This window comes from Eleutherodactylus coqui, chromosome 1 (genome assembly GCF_035609145.1).
Source record: "Eleutherodactylus coqui strain aEleCoq1 chromosome 1, aEleCoq1.hap1, whole genome shotgun sequence".
In the NCBI taxonomy this organism is placed as follows: Eukaryota; Metazoa; Chordata; class Amphibia; order Anura; family Eleutherodactylidae; genus Eleutherodactylus; species Eleutherodactylus coqui.
In genome coordinates, this window is record NC_089837.1 from 157,110,138 (window position 1) to 157,123,631 (window position 13,494).

The 13,494-nt window shown below is 43.1% G+C and overlaps 1 protein-coding gene across 1 annotated transcript in view; it reads right to left on the reverse strand.

Annotated features, from left to right (window-relative positions):
* Positions 1-1,133: 1,133 nt before the first annotated feature.
* The window catches only part of TPRG1 (tumor protein p63 regulated 1), a 90,703-nt gene continuing 78,342 nt past the window's right edge, over positions 1,134-13,494 (reverse strand). Inside the window, exons 5-6 of the mRNA XM_066602136.1 lie at positions 3,868-4,021; positions 1,134-2,158 (exon numbers count right to left, since the gene is read on the reverse strand). Of these exons, the coding sequence (XP_066458233.1) occupies positions 1,964-2,158; positions 3,868-4,021 (349 nt within the window). The 3' untranslated portion in view covers positions 1,134-1,963. The remainder of the gene's footprint in view (positions 2,159-3,867; positions 4,022-13,494) is intronic.

Below are 13,494 nucleotides of genomic sequence, written 5' to 3' on the forward strand. Positions count from 1 at the left end.
GGGGGTCAGAGACACAGAGGAGCCACTATAACGTGGGGGAGGGGGTCAGAGGCACAGAGGGGCCACTAATACTTGGGAGAGGGGGTCAGAGGCACAGAGGAGTTACTATTATATGGGGGAGGGGGTCAGAGGCACAGAGGAGCCACTATAACCTGGGGGAGGGAGTCAGAGGCACAGAGGGGCCACTATTACTTGGGGGAGGAGTTTAGAGGCACAGAGGAGCCACTATTATTTGTGGGAGGGGGTCAGAGACACAGAGGAGCCACTATAACTTGGGGGAGGGGGTCAGAGGCACAGAGGGGCCACTATTACTTGGGGGAGGGGGTCAGAAGCACAGACGGGGATTTTTTAACATAGCCAGTTGCACAATCTTTCAGGGGGATTAAAGGCATTAGAGGATAACTTGCTGATTAGTGGGGGTCTCACTGTTGAGACCCCGCTGAGCTCAAGAACGTAGGTCATTTCCCCTGTTCCCCTCACTTAAGGAGGATCTGTTGTCAGCTACGACAAAAGATGTTTTCTAGTGCCACATGAAAGATGCGATCACCAGTCAAATTTACTTGTTTGTTAGCCGATTCCTGGCAACTTTACGGGCCAACGATAGGGTGAAGGAACGTTCAGACAATTGTTCGATCCCAATCTTCTGCTTTTGTAAAAGGAACCTTAACCTTAGTGCCTTGTTTCAGTAAACATGGTTGTGGTACGGAGTATGCAGTTTTGCGGCATTAACAGTTCTGCTAAGTGTAGCCTATTATAGCTCTGGTTGGCTGTGTGAGCAAACATGCTGTTCCATGAACACACCACGATAGTTTACTTAAATTGATATTTAACGGCATGTTTAAAAATTGTCTTCAATTCCAGTTCAACTTTTTATTGTTTTAGTTCCTTAAAACAATTACACAGAATCCTTCATGAAAAAGGCTGGGAAACGCTTATACAAAAGATGATAAGGAAACGGTGATGTCAAAGCTATAAAGATTTGCAATTTGAAGTAGAACAGAGATAACAACACACATTCAACTATTAGTATACACACACACGCACACACACACACACACATATATATATATATATATATATATACACACACACACACACATACACATGTATACATATACACACAATTATATATATATATTTAAATTTAGTTTTATTAACTGAGAACATATTTATTACATTTTTGTATCACACCAAGACTAAACATGATATTACATTTTGTGGTTAAAGGCTTTTTATGCTGATATACAACTCTTCCATGGTCCCCTAACATTAACATTCAGTCAGTCATCCCTGATTTTAAAATTGCAGCAAAGAACAAAATCCATGTGTTGGTTTCTGATGTGGAAATGAGAGTTTTATCAAGAAATGATATGTCCCTTATTGATTTGGAAACATATGGCAGCTGACAGCAAAATTACGAGTGCGGATGCACGCCAAAAACTGCATGAAAAAGGATTTAAGAGGCGGAATTCATGAGAATTCCGCCGTGTGAACATTCTCTTAAAAGAAACCTATTACCTCCGAACAGCACTAAGTTATGGTGCCAATCAGAAAGCTGGGTAATGTATTCTTTATATTCACATGCTCCCCTAAGTCCATAAGCGGTCTAAAAATCTGACTATTTTCAGACTGCCATGCGCACACACTCCCATACACTTTTATGGAAAAACGTGCATTTAGCAGTCAGAAAAGAGTCAGACTTTGCGACTGTGCACGGACGTCACCGGGGAGCAGCACAGGAGTCGGTGAGTATAAAAAAAAAACATCACCTAACTTCCCGTCACCTCACCATAACTTAGGTTAGAGAAGTACTATAGTATAGCATGTGAACAGTGGAAGAAGTTGTCTGAAGCGTCAGGGCCCCAGACTGATCTCATTCATATATGAACACATCACAAGATAATCTGGGTTATGTGTGTAGCAAAGAAAATATCTGTGAAACACTTTGCAATATCAGCTTTACTTAAAACCCAACGCTGCCTCTTGCAAGCGAATAGCCAAGTTTGTTGCGATTTCCGACGAAGGACATTAATCCAACATATGTCTCGATCAGAAGTGGTTGATTTAAGATCAAGGCTCCATTCGCTCGTCCTGGCACAGGGTTATTCTTGTGCGATTCTTGGACAGCTTTTACCAATTGATCATTAAAGTTTGAAATCTGCAGACACAGAAGAAATAAGACAGTATCTGAAATCAGACATTCGGGGTGATGCAATTTATTTCCCACACCTAAGGTTGTGATCACATCATGCTTATTGTTTAAGTTTAGCACTAGAGATGAGCGAGTATACTCGCTAAAGGCAATTGCTCGAGCGAGCATTGCCTTTAGCGAGTACCTGCCCGCTCGAGACGAAAGGTTCGGGTGCCAGCGCGGGGGAGCGGTGAGTAGCAGCAGTCAGCAGGGGCAGCGGGGTGGAGAGAGGGAGATCTCCCCTCCATTCCGCCCCGCTCTCCCCCGCAGCTCCCTGCCCGCCGCCGGCGCCCGAACCTTTCGTCTCGAGCGGGTAGGTACTCGCTAAAGGCAATGCTCGCTCGAGCAATTGCCTTTAGCGAGTATACTCGCTCATCTCTATTTAGCACTTATGCTGGGAAAGTTCCTGATAAACACATTAAACGTGTCCATGGGGCTCCACAGTGATACGGAGGCCAAAACAGTGTCTTTTTGGCCACTATCTGGCGGATACACGTCAGTGTACTGCAAAAAGAGGTAGCAGACTGAACTATTCCATCCTGTGGAGTTCAGTAAAAAAAAGCACACATTAAACATAAAATATTTTTAAGGTGATGAATGCCACTGTATGAGACAGTGACAAGCATCCATTATTGGATTTTTCACATATGCCCATGTGAGTGAGCCCTACCTTTCCTTTACTAAGCCTACTGAGCATGTTGCTGCCCTCTAGTGGAAATGTTAAAGTGTTCATTTGCTATGTCCATCCTATTTAATACACATAAAGACAAGTAAAAGGAGCTTGGATTGATTTGAAGGCTGTAATAATGGTGATCCCTGCTGTCGTATGACCCTGAAGAGACCTGATAAAAAATATGCGCTTGTTTCTATTTGAAAACGCTCCGGAGTTCATGTTTCAGGAAAATGCCATCCTCCTACGGAGTCCAGTGGGTGCACACTCCAAACAGAGTTTTCCAACCCACATAACTGAATTCCACACAGCACCTGTCATATGAGCAGTACTGCCCTAGACCAAATATGTGACTTCATTGGAAGAAACTTATACAGACCTCACTTTCACCTACTCAGCAACTTAAAAGATTTACTGTTCTGGAGAACACCCTAATATACTGGTAGGATGTTACGGTTATGCATCAAGTTGATGGAGAAAAATCATCTATATTGATTTCAGTTGTTGGTTAAAGTACATAAACCCAGGAAATTCAGTAGCTACAATGTGTAATAAGCCCCATTTACACACACAGAAGATCGCTCAAAATTCGTCAGCAACTGACAGTTTTGAGTGATCATTTTGTATTAGCTACTAATGGGCTAATCAGCCCATTAGTAGCTAACCAGCTTCATTTGAATGTATTTAGAGAAACGCGGGGGTCTGTTCTCTAAATACATCTCTATTGTTCTCCAGCAGGACAGCTGCTGAAAGGAAGTTTATCAGTGCTGCCTGTGGAGAACTCAGCGTGTGGTCCGTCTTATCAGGAACGATGGATTTTAACCTGAGCTGAACTTAGCGATGGACGAAAAGTGCACGATGGGCACACATTTACACGCAACGATTATCGGTCAAAAGTCACCTTTTTAGCAAATTTTAAGCGATAATCGTTGTGTGTAAAAGGGCCTTTAGTCACCCCTGTATAATTTACAGTAGGGGGGTAAATTATGTCATATATATTGATTACCTGACTGACAGCAGATAATGTTTCGGAACAGGTACTTAGAGGGTGATCAATGAAGGTTGTGTACGGCAGATCATTAGACAGAGGGTTCCAGCGGGAAACAAAGGTGGGCTCACGCAATTTATCCCAGTGGATACGCAGGCCTTCTCCATCTCTCCTAAAAAGATGAAATGACAGGTCTTTACATATGCATGAAATATGCGTCTGAAACACAAGAGAAATTATGGTTCCAATACACATTGACATATATTGCACTCAAATGGCCATGATATGACAACCTGTAAAAGGATTTATTACAACAGCCTTATTTTCTGAGAATGATCGTGTAAAAAAAAGAGAATCAACATAGTACGAAAACTAGCATATGTCCATATACCGCTGTACACAGATGTGGCAGGTTGGATTCGCCACCTAAAAGGCCGCTAGGCTGAAACTTTCAAATGTTTCCTAGGAGTGCAATTGCCTTACTGAGTATTATAGGGCTCTTGGTCATTACATGTGACCCCCATTGTAACTAGCTGTAAGTTAGTGCCAGAAGTGACTTTATTGCTCAACTGAAGCTCTCATTGAAATAAATGGAGAAAAGTCACTTTTCAGACACACAAGACACCGGAGCTTACATCTAATCACAGTACAGGTCACATGGGACAACGGGGGATCAGAGCAGAGCCGAAATCTCAGCAACGTGGCTACTGGTAATTATGGTCAATTGTCTTATTATGTTCTCTATAGTAATTGCACCCCCAGAAAACGATACAAAGTTTCCCAGAGTGGTCCTATAATCTCTTCAGCTACAGCATTTCTGAATGCTAATAAATCTCTTTGTTACCTTATAATTATATCTCCTAAGTTGTAGCGAGGTAAAACCACAGAAAGCACATCATGAATAGAAAATGTTTAGTTCTGTATCACACTCTGCTCTCACACATGGGACATTTTACAGGAGTTAATTGTTTATTAAAAGGACTTCAATTTTTTTCTAAAATGTACAGAATAGGTGATTCAGACCTATTCTACAGACCTATTCTGTACATAGAAAATCACTATACTGTTATGGAGCTCAGAGAAGATATTGCTGAGAAATCCGTCTTCAGCGACTTAACTGCATAGTTGAACAGGAAGTTCCCGTCAGTGCTGTGCCTGCATTGTTATAGCTAGTGCAGGCACAGCAGCTTACATAGAAGAGTATATTACTACAATGTTTCATTACATTTATATATAGATTTCCCCCATAGTGCCCTCTTCTCTTATGACATCTTTTTTATATACAGACCTAGTAGCGCTAATGCATGTCACATTAGCGCACTAGTCTGTTAACGAGTCACGTCAAGCTGCGGCTCAGCGTGTCTACGCTAATTTAATGACACCAGTTGCGATATGCAATTAGTATAGCCAAGCTGAAAGGAGACCAGCGGTCTGCATATCAGATATAGCTTGCCAAACATTCTTGTTGGCGCTGGTACATCTGTACCCCTCCTGCCGCTTCCCCTCGATGCTGTAGAGAGAAGCTATCCTGTGTTACAGACAGCTTCTCCTCTTTACAGCGTGCCCAGTCTCCAGCAGACCACATGCACTATAGGAGTCTCAGTGCCTCAGGATGTAACATACATTATGTCACAACCCGATGCACTGAGACCCTGACAGAGCATAGGGTCCGACAGGAAACAGGCATGCTGTAAAGAGGAGAAGCTGTTGTAACGCGGGATGGTTACTTCTCTTCAAGGTGCTGAGGGTTGGAGGCGGGGAATATTGACATGCACCACGGACATATGGTGCATGTAAGTCCTATGTTTTGCAGGTACGTGTGTTGGCATGCCTGTAAAACACGGACATGTGAACACACCATAGGGAACCAATGGTTCTAATAGACGCGTAGTTATGTGCGCACATGCACACGTGAATGCACCCTTAGTGGTCAGTGTGGAAACTGCAGGATTTAAAGAATATTTTTAAAATATAAAGCGTGATATTTTTTGATAACAAATTCCCTTATATGTCCTTTATGGGCATCGGGATGGCACAGAAGCCGATCCTGCTTCATATTCAGTGAGTATCAGCTGTATTATAAGGCTGATAGCTGAGGGTAAAGGCCACAATCAGAGATATCTTTGATCATGGCCACTTAACTTCTTAGATGCTGCTGACAATGCGACTGTGACACCTAAGTAATTAGCTGAAGGAGTCGATGCACAATACAATAATGGGGTGCCGAAGACTTGCCATGGCAGCCTTGAGCCTAGTGAAGACTTAGAGGCCTGCCATGGCTTTCAGCCTATTAAGTCCTGCTTGTAGCAGGGCAAAAAAGGTTTCTTATTTTAAAAATTTTAAAAGTATAACATAATAAAAACTATATGTATTTGGTATGGCTGTCCCGCAGAGTAAAGAGAACATGTCATTTTTACAGTACTGTGAGCACCTTAAAAACAAAACCCAAATAGCAATGGCACGAATGTGTTGTTTTTTTTTATTTTCCTTCAATTAGAATTTTTTAAAAAGTTTTCAGTGCATTTGATACATTATTTGGTACCCTTAAGAACTGCAACTTGTCCTGCAACAAATAAGCACCTTTTATGACTATATCAATGGAGATATAAAAAAACATTTTGTTTTTGGAAAGCAGGGGTGAAAAAAATAATAAATGACCAGCCCTTAGGGAGTTCAAGTAGATTTCCATTTTTATGTACTGTATAGCAGATGTGATTGGAAAATCAACCGTAAGTGATACCTGGGAAAAGCATATATCTATCCTAAGAGAAAAAATAAATAGAAATCAAATCATATACAGGATGGACATGGTGTACGCATGAGAGCTTCGGAAAAGTCATCTGAAAGTTTATGTACACTGTAAATACATTGAAGCAGTTCCACAAATCTCATGGCTAATTTACTCTAAAGTATCAGTCTGGAGTCCAGTCTGCTTTTCTCATAGAGGAATGTAATAGCTTTTCATTTATACAGTGATTAACTTAAAACCGTAACCCCCCTTTAACCACTTAAGGACGCGGCCTATTTTTTCTTCAATTTTTGATTTCTCCTCCTCACTTTAAAAATAAATCATACCTCTTTTATTTATCCACTAACGTAGATGTCTGAGGGCTTGTTTTTGACAGGGCGACTTGTATTTTGTCATGGTACTATTTAATGTACCATATATACTCGAATATTAGCCGACCCGAGTATAAGCTGAGTCAATAAGTTTTACCACAAAAAACTGGTAAAACTTATTGACTTGAGTATAAGCCTAGCTATACTCGAGTATATACTAGGTAAAGAAAAAATGCAATACTCACCTCCCAGCCGGCATCTGTGTCCCTGGCACGATGGTCTCCCTGGCGGTGCGGCAAGCTGCTTGAGAATTCTCCCCGCTGTCATCTCCCCAGTCAAGCTTTGAATTCCCCCGCCGTCAGCGCTGTGTAAGTAAGCGCTGTGATTGGATGGAGCGCCAGCCAATCACAGCCGGCGTTTGATAAACCAATCACAGCCATTCAGTGATGTCATCCACTGAATGGCTGTGAATGATGAACAAGGCACTTCGACCAAATAAATTAAATCTGATGGTGCACATAAGCTGAGACAAATACAAGAATAGGTGCTGCAGTACTCATGCACTTTTAATATCTGAATAAAAGTGCACAACCCCTGCTGATCAGCTATTGATGACCTATCTTGAGGATTGATCATCAATAAAAAAAAAAAGGCCTGGAAAACCCCTTTAAGGATGGACACATCTGTACAGATTATTCTTTGTAACCAACACCTAGTCAGCACGACTGAAGAAGAGTGGCAGTGCGCTGATAAACATGATGCTGCGGTCACAACCACCCAGTGTGTTACCACAGTAAGTTCTATGGCTTCGGTGCAAAAAATATCAAGTTCTTCCCTTACCTGAGAGACACATTATACTATCAATCAGGACATTTGAAATACATTGGCTATAATAAAATATATATCTTGTATGAGATCCGACACCTAATAATTTCTGCGTGTAATCCTCTTTAAAAGATTAGATATCTTGCTGGAAAAAAAAAGTGATGAATTGCGATGCATGCCATTCCCTCTCTATAACACAACAGTTTTATTTCAACATCACTGTGTTTTCTTTGCATCTGGTAACAAAACCCCGGCTTAGTGAAAACGCGGTATGTGCGGTTAATGGAAACTCTTGGCAGCGCTCCACTGAAACAATACACACAATGGGGAGTCAGCAGCTTTGTGTGCAAGTACGCTATTGTACAAATTTACTTACCGCCACACTCTTCAGTGTTTGACCATCTGTCCTGAAGTACAGGCATGTGTTAAGTTACAAAGCTTTGCATTACCAGTAATGTTAAAGAAATGTGTCTGGCAAGGACCATATTATCAAGCTTCATTAGAAAACACTTCACAAATGGAAAATCTCCATCTTGGAATGCTACAGAGCTTGTCTCAATTTCTGCCGCAGAAAGATTAATCTCCGTAGGGTTCAAACTTTTATACCCTACAACACCATTGGCAGTTCCCCGGAAATTAAAGGGGTGAAATTAAAAGTACTTTTAAAGCAACTTTTATAAAAGAGAAATAGTCTGAAACTTCCAGTTTAGAAGTTTTTATTAATCAGATAACATGACACCATAATGTATATGAAAGAATTAGCAGAGATGAGATTGTCATGTAATTGCACCTGTTAGGTAGGGGTATCATCACTCCTTAGGGAGAGCACCAAGAAGGTGAGTGAGGAGACTTATAAGGCCATCCATGCTCCTCTGGGTAATATGCAAATAAGGGCTCATTCACATGGCTGTATGAGTACAATGCTGCGAGTCTCGCAGCGCTATACTCATTGCGGCCCCTACGCTCTGCTGGCAGAAGAGCTGGCAGAGATCGCATAGGGGCTGCGATTGGCACTGTGCATGCCCAGGATTATGACGTCACGGACATGCATAGTGTGACTTTTTTGTCTTCTCAAATCCCCTGCTCTGTACTGAGCGGGGCTTTGTACTAAATGCTGCCCTGTCGCAGGCATTGCAAGAGGGCAGCATTTCAAAACACAGCCCTACAAGATCAACATATGAAACGCAGAGAAATAGAGCATTCCGCGATTTATTTCTCCTGCTATTTTTACACAGTGTCCCCTGCAGCTCCAACGCATGAGTGAATGGAAGAATGAAAGTCCATAGACTTTCATTGCCTCCATTCACCACGTGTTATGTATGTGTAAAGCACAGTGACAATACACCCATGTGAATGAGCCCTAAGGGAGATGGAACAATACCTCTGCAGCGCCACCTATTGGATGGCAGCATTCCTTCAAAACAATGCTTGACTCTTTATACAGGTCTGTAGAGCAATGATTGGGAATTGAAAACCAAGCCAGAATCCATACACAGACCGCTGGAGATTGAACAATACCTATGCAGCGCCACCTATTTGCATAAAACCCGAAGGAGCATGCATGGTGTTCTCTCTAAGGAGTGATGTTACCCGACCGACCCATTTCATAGGCCTCTCACTAGCCAAGCCAGGATCCTACTGCACACTGATGAGGGACAAAAAAAAACCCAAAAGCTGTCTGTGTATGCATCCATCTCCCGTATTTGCATTGCACCTATTACACATATGATATCTGTTCAGAGCTCTACTCTACTGCACCATGAAACTAATACCGCAAATACAGCAGAGGCTAATTGGTCATTGGAATATAATAAGTGTCAGAGCTAAGATGATGTAGTAGGTTTACCTACTATCCTATGGGGAAACCACAGATAATACGTAGCGAGATCACAATGAATTGTACTGAATGACAAACTCAGCTGCTGTACAAAGAGATTCAAAGTCTGTCTACACCTTTTGTGAACTTACCAGAATGCATTAGGGAATAGCAGTTGCTACTAGAATCATTTCCTAGTAGTGTTTCTATAATGTGGATGGATGACGGTAATTTCAAATCTCAAAGCTGCAAATTCATTAGCAGGCACCGTATTTCAGGATCCTCTGCTCTAAAGACCACTGACAGACTACCAGCCTATTTACTGCTGACAGGTCTGCAGGGTGAAGTCCCATTCTGCACAGCTGCGCTCAGCATCCCAATGCTTCCGCTATTAGAGGAAATGATTCCATCAATGAGACCAGATGAGATAGTGATGACTAACCTGCAGCACATTTTTCTACGCTGTATAATGGTAAGGGGTTTCTTCACGTTTTGCATTAGTAAAGCTTATTCACAGAACAAATGTAAAATGACTCCACTTTATGATATCCTTTGTTTCATTTCATCACCAATTTCAAACTTCCTGCTTGCTGTCAGTGAAGAAAAACCATATGTGTGGAAGCCTAGTCACTGCAGCACACACCCTTCAGTACATAGGACATCTGGGATCAGCTGGAGACAGGCAGATGCAAGTTTTAGGAATATTTGTTCCTTTATAAAGCTTGTTTTAGGCCGCTTTAACAAATTTGTGCGAGATTTATGCACGGCAAGATGCACAAATATGAACCCCATTCTTTTGAATAGAGTCCTATACATGAGTGAGGCGGTGCAGGAAAAATAACAAGGCATCCTCCGCTACGTCTAGAAGAAAGCAGGTTTCATCATCAACACAGAAGGGGGTTCTTTACTGTAAGAGCTGTGAGACTGTGGAACGCTCTGCCTGAGGACATGGTGATGGCAAAATCAATGGAGGAGTTTAAGAGGGGACTAGATGCCTTTCTAGAGCGCTATGATATTACAGGATATAGACATTAGGTGACCAGCGGGGTTGTTGATATTTTGATCGAGGTATTACTCTGGCTGCCATTATGGAGTCAAAAAGGAATTTTTTCCTCCATAGGAGCTAAATTGGCTCGCTGTTTTTTTTTTGCCTTCCTCTGGACCAACAAGGTGTGAATAAAACAGGCTGAACTGGATGGAAATTGTCTTCATTCAGCCTTGCATACAATGTTACGCTAGCTCGTGTGTAGGTAGCCTTAGGTCGCCTGCAGACGAGCGGGTCGGATCCGGCAGCGAGAATTCTCGCCGCGGGACCCGACCCGAGCGCCTGCAGGGATGAGCGCGTACTCACCCGCGCCCGGCGGCCCCCGGCTCTTTCATGTACCGGCTGCCGGGCAGCCGGCGCATGCGCAGACCGAAACCGGCGGCTGCGTGAGTGACGTTTCTGCGAGCCCCGCACAAAAATAGGACATGCTGCGGTTTGTTTGCCGCGCGAGATTTTGCGCGGTCAAACCGCGGCCGTCTGCATAGGATTGCGTTTGTTAACGCAATCCTATGCAGGCTTTGAGCGGCGGAAATCCCGCCGCGGGATTTCCGCCCGTGTGCAGGCGGCCTTAGGGTGTTGAGTCTCCTACATTTCACACTTTATCCAGGGGAGCTTATGGTAGAAACTTCAGAATATATGTTTATCAGAGTCCATCTTGGGGCATCAGTCTTACATAGACTTTTATTGTAAAAAGAAAAGAAATTTTATAGTGCACAATATGTGTTTACTTTGTTCTGGGTGACTCTGCCTAGAATAGCCAGTTCCCCTGTGCTATTCCATGCAGTAAAAAAATATAAACCATAATGGAAACTACCCCAACATAGACCAAATTGGCATCTGTCTGGTGGATGGCGGTCTGTGGATATGGTACTTTTATTGTATGAACTTGGAGCTTCAGACAATGAGATAAACTGCTGTCAGTGAATGGAAACATGCTTGCTTCCATTTGTAGGCTGAAAACCTGTCTTGATCAAGTCCAACTGTTACTGGTGCACAGGGCTCTGATAGCCTAAGGCCTCCTGCACACGGGTGGGTTGGACTCCACATTCGGTACTCCCGTAGCGGAGTTCGACCGGTGCCCGGCCAGTGATCCCAGCTTAGCTGACCGCCACGGTTTCTGCACACACTGCGGATGTGCCGGCTGGCACTCCGCAGCGCATGTGGAGTAGCCACCGTCACTGGGGTGTGACGCGTATCCCGCGATACTTCCGCAGTGCTCGCGGAAGTGCCGTGATACAGACTGCTCATATTGACTTCAATGAAAGCTGGCCGAGCGTAACCCACACAAAATCGCATTTCTGCTCGTGGTGAGGAAATGGCGTTTTGCCATTGAATACTATGGGCTGTATTTGCTGCGGAGTCTGGAGGCGGACAGGGTTAAAAGCGGGAGTCGCTGCTCCGATGCACCCCTGCTGTTGCAGAGGGAGGTTGGCTATCGGTGACAGCCGCCTCCAGCTGCCGAATAGTGCGGGATCTCTTATGATCTCACGCTATCCCCAGGGCGTAACTTTACGTCCTGTTGCACTAAGTACTCCTCTGCCAGGACATACAGTTACGCCCTGTGGCGGGAAGGGGTTCAACAGGTCATCTGCATGTATCTGTAATAGAACAGAATAGAAATTTTTGTCTCTCCCTCTGGAGCATCACTCATGCATTATACAGATGGTCTATTGAAAATGCCTTAAGAATGCCAACTATTGACATAAAGGCTCTTCCACACAGCCAAATCCATAATATGTCACCCATGCTGTGAGTTCATACTGTACCTCCAATGTCATACAGAATCAGGAAATAATCATGCCGTGCTTCATTGTATGTCACATTGCACAGACATTCTCCCCGAGAATCCCAAGCATGTTTATTCTTGGTGCGGTTTTCGCACTGAATTATGGCCATTGAAGTTCAATGGAGCTAATCTGCATGAGTACAGTTGCAAATCCATGGCAGAAATCCTGAGCTTTGGTTTTGAATTTCACTGAAATCTTCATCATGCGAGCATACTCTTATGTTACTACAGTTGTGCAAGTCATTGGCAAAACAGCCTCCACAGCAGACTGAGCAGCACATGTAACCTGCCTGTGTCTAGGAGCGCTCCAGCCACTGGACAGTGTTGTCAGGGGACTGACGGTGGCCAGATCTTCTATATATTAGTCAATGTCTAGCTGTTTGATGCAGCATCGCGCACAAACGCTACGACCGATTGACATGACATTTTGCACATAGTATAATCTCGACCCTGAGAAGGTTATAGGCTAAAAAAAAAAATCAGAAATGACATTGTGTTGGCAACCCTATTTGCATTTTTTTGCCTTTGCTTGAATTTTAATCCAACAACCCCCAAATCTGCTTTCACCAATGGATTCTACGGAATTATTTTTAGTATTCCTGGTTATTTCCAACAAGTAATTCTCGCAAGCAGAGTCAGACTGAGTGTTCCGAACTGCTTTTCAGTCGCAGCCTAACCCTGGTGGAGCCACCAATCATTTGCCCATTTTGTCCTTCCTAATTCCGCCTTGGATGTCCATGTGGATAACTATTTGCAAAAATGATCTGTCCCCAGACAGGAATACATGAAGCAAATTTATGAACACTGACCCTCATTTAACAAAACTGTCAACAAAGGGATCAACAAACGGTAAAAAACTGTTTTTGGTGCCCATAACAGGCAGTCAAACATGAAGCAAATTTATGAACACTGGCCCTCATTTAACAAAACTGTCAACAAAGGGATCAACAAACGGTAAAAAACTGTTTTTGGTGCCCATAACAGGCAGTCACAGAGCAGCTTTCATTTTACCTCAGCACTAAGAGGATTAAACACTATTGTCCATAGCAACCAATTACAGAGCAGCTTTTATTATACCCCGGCAATATAATATACAGCAACCAATCACAGAGC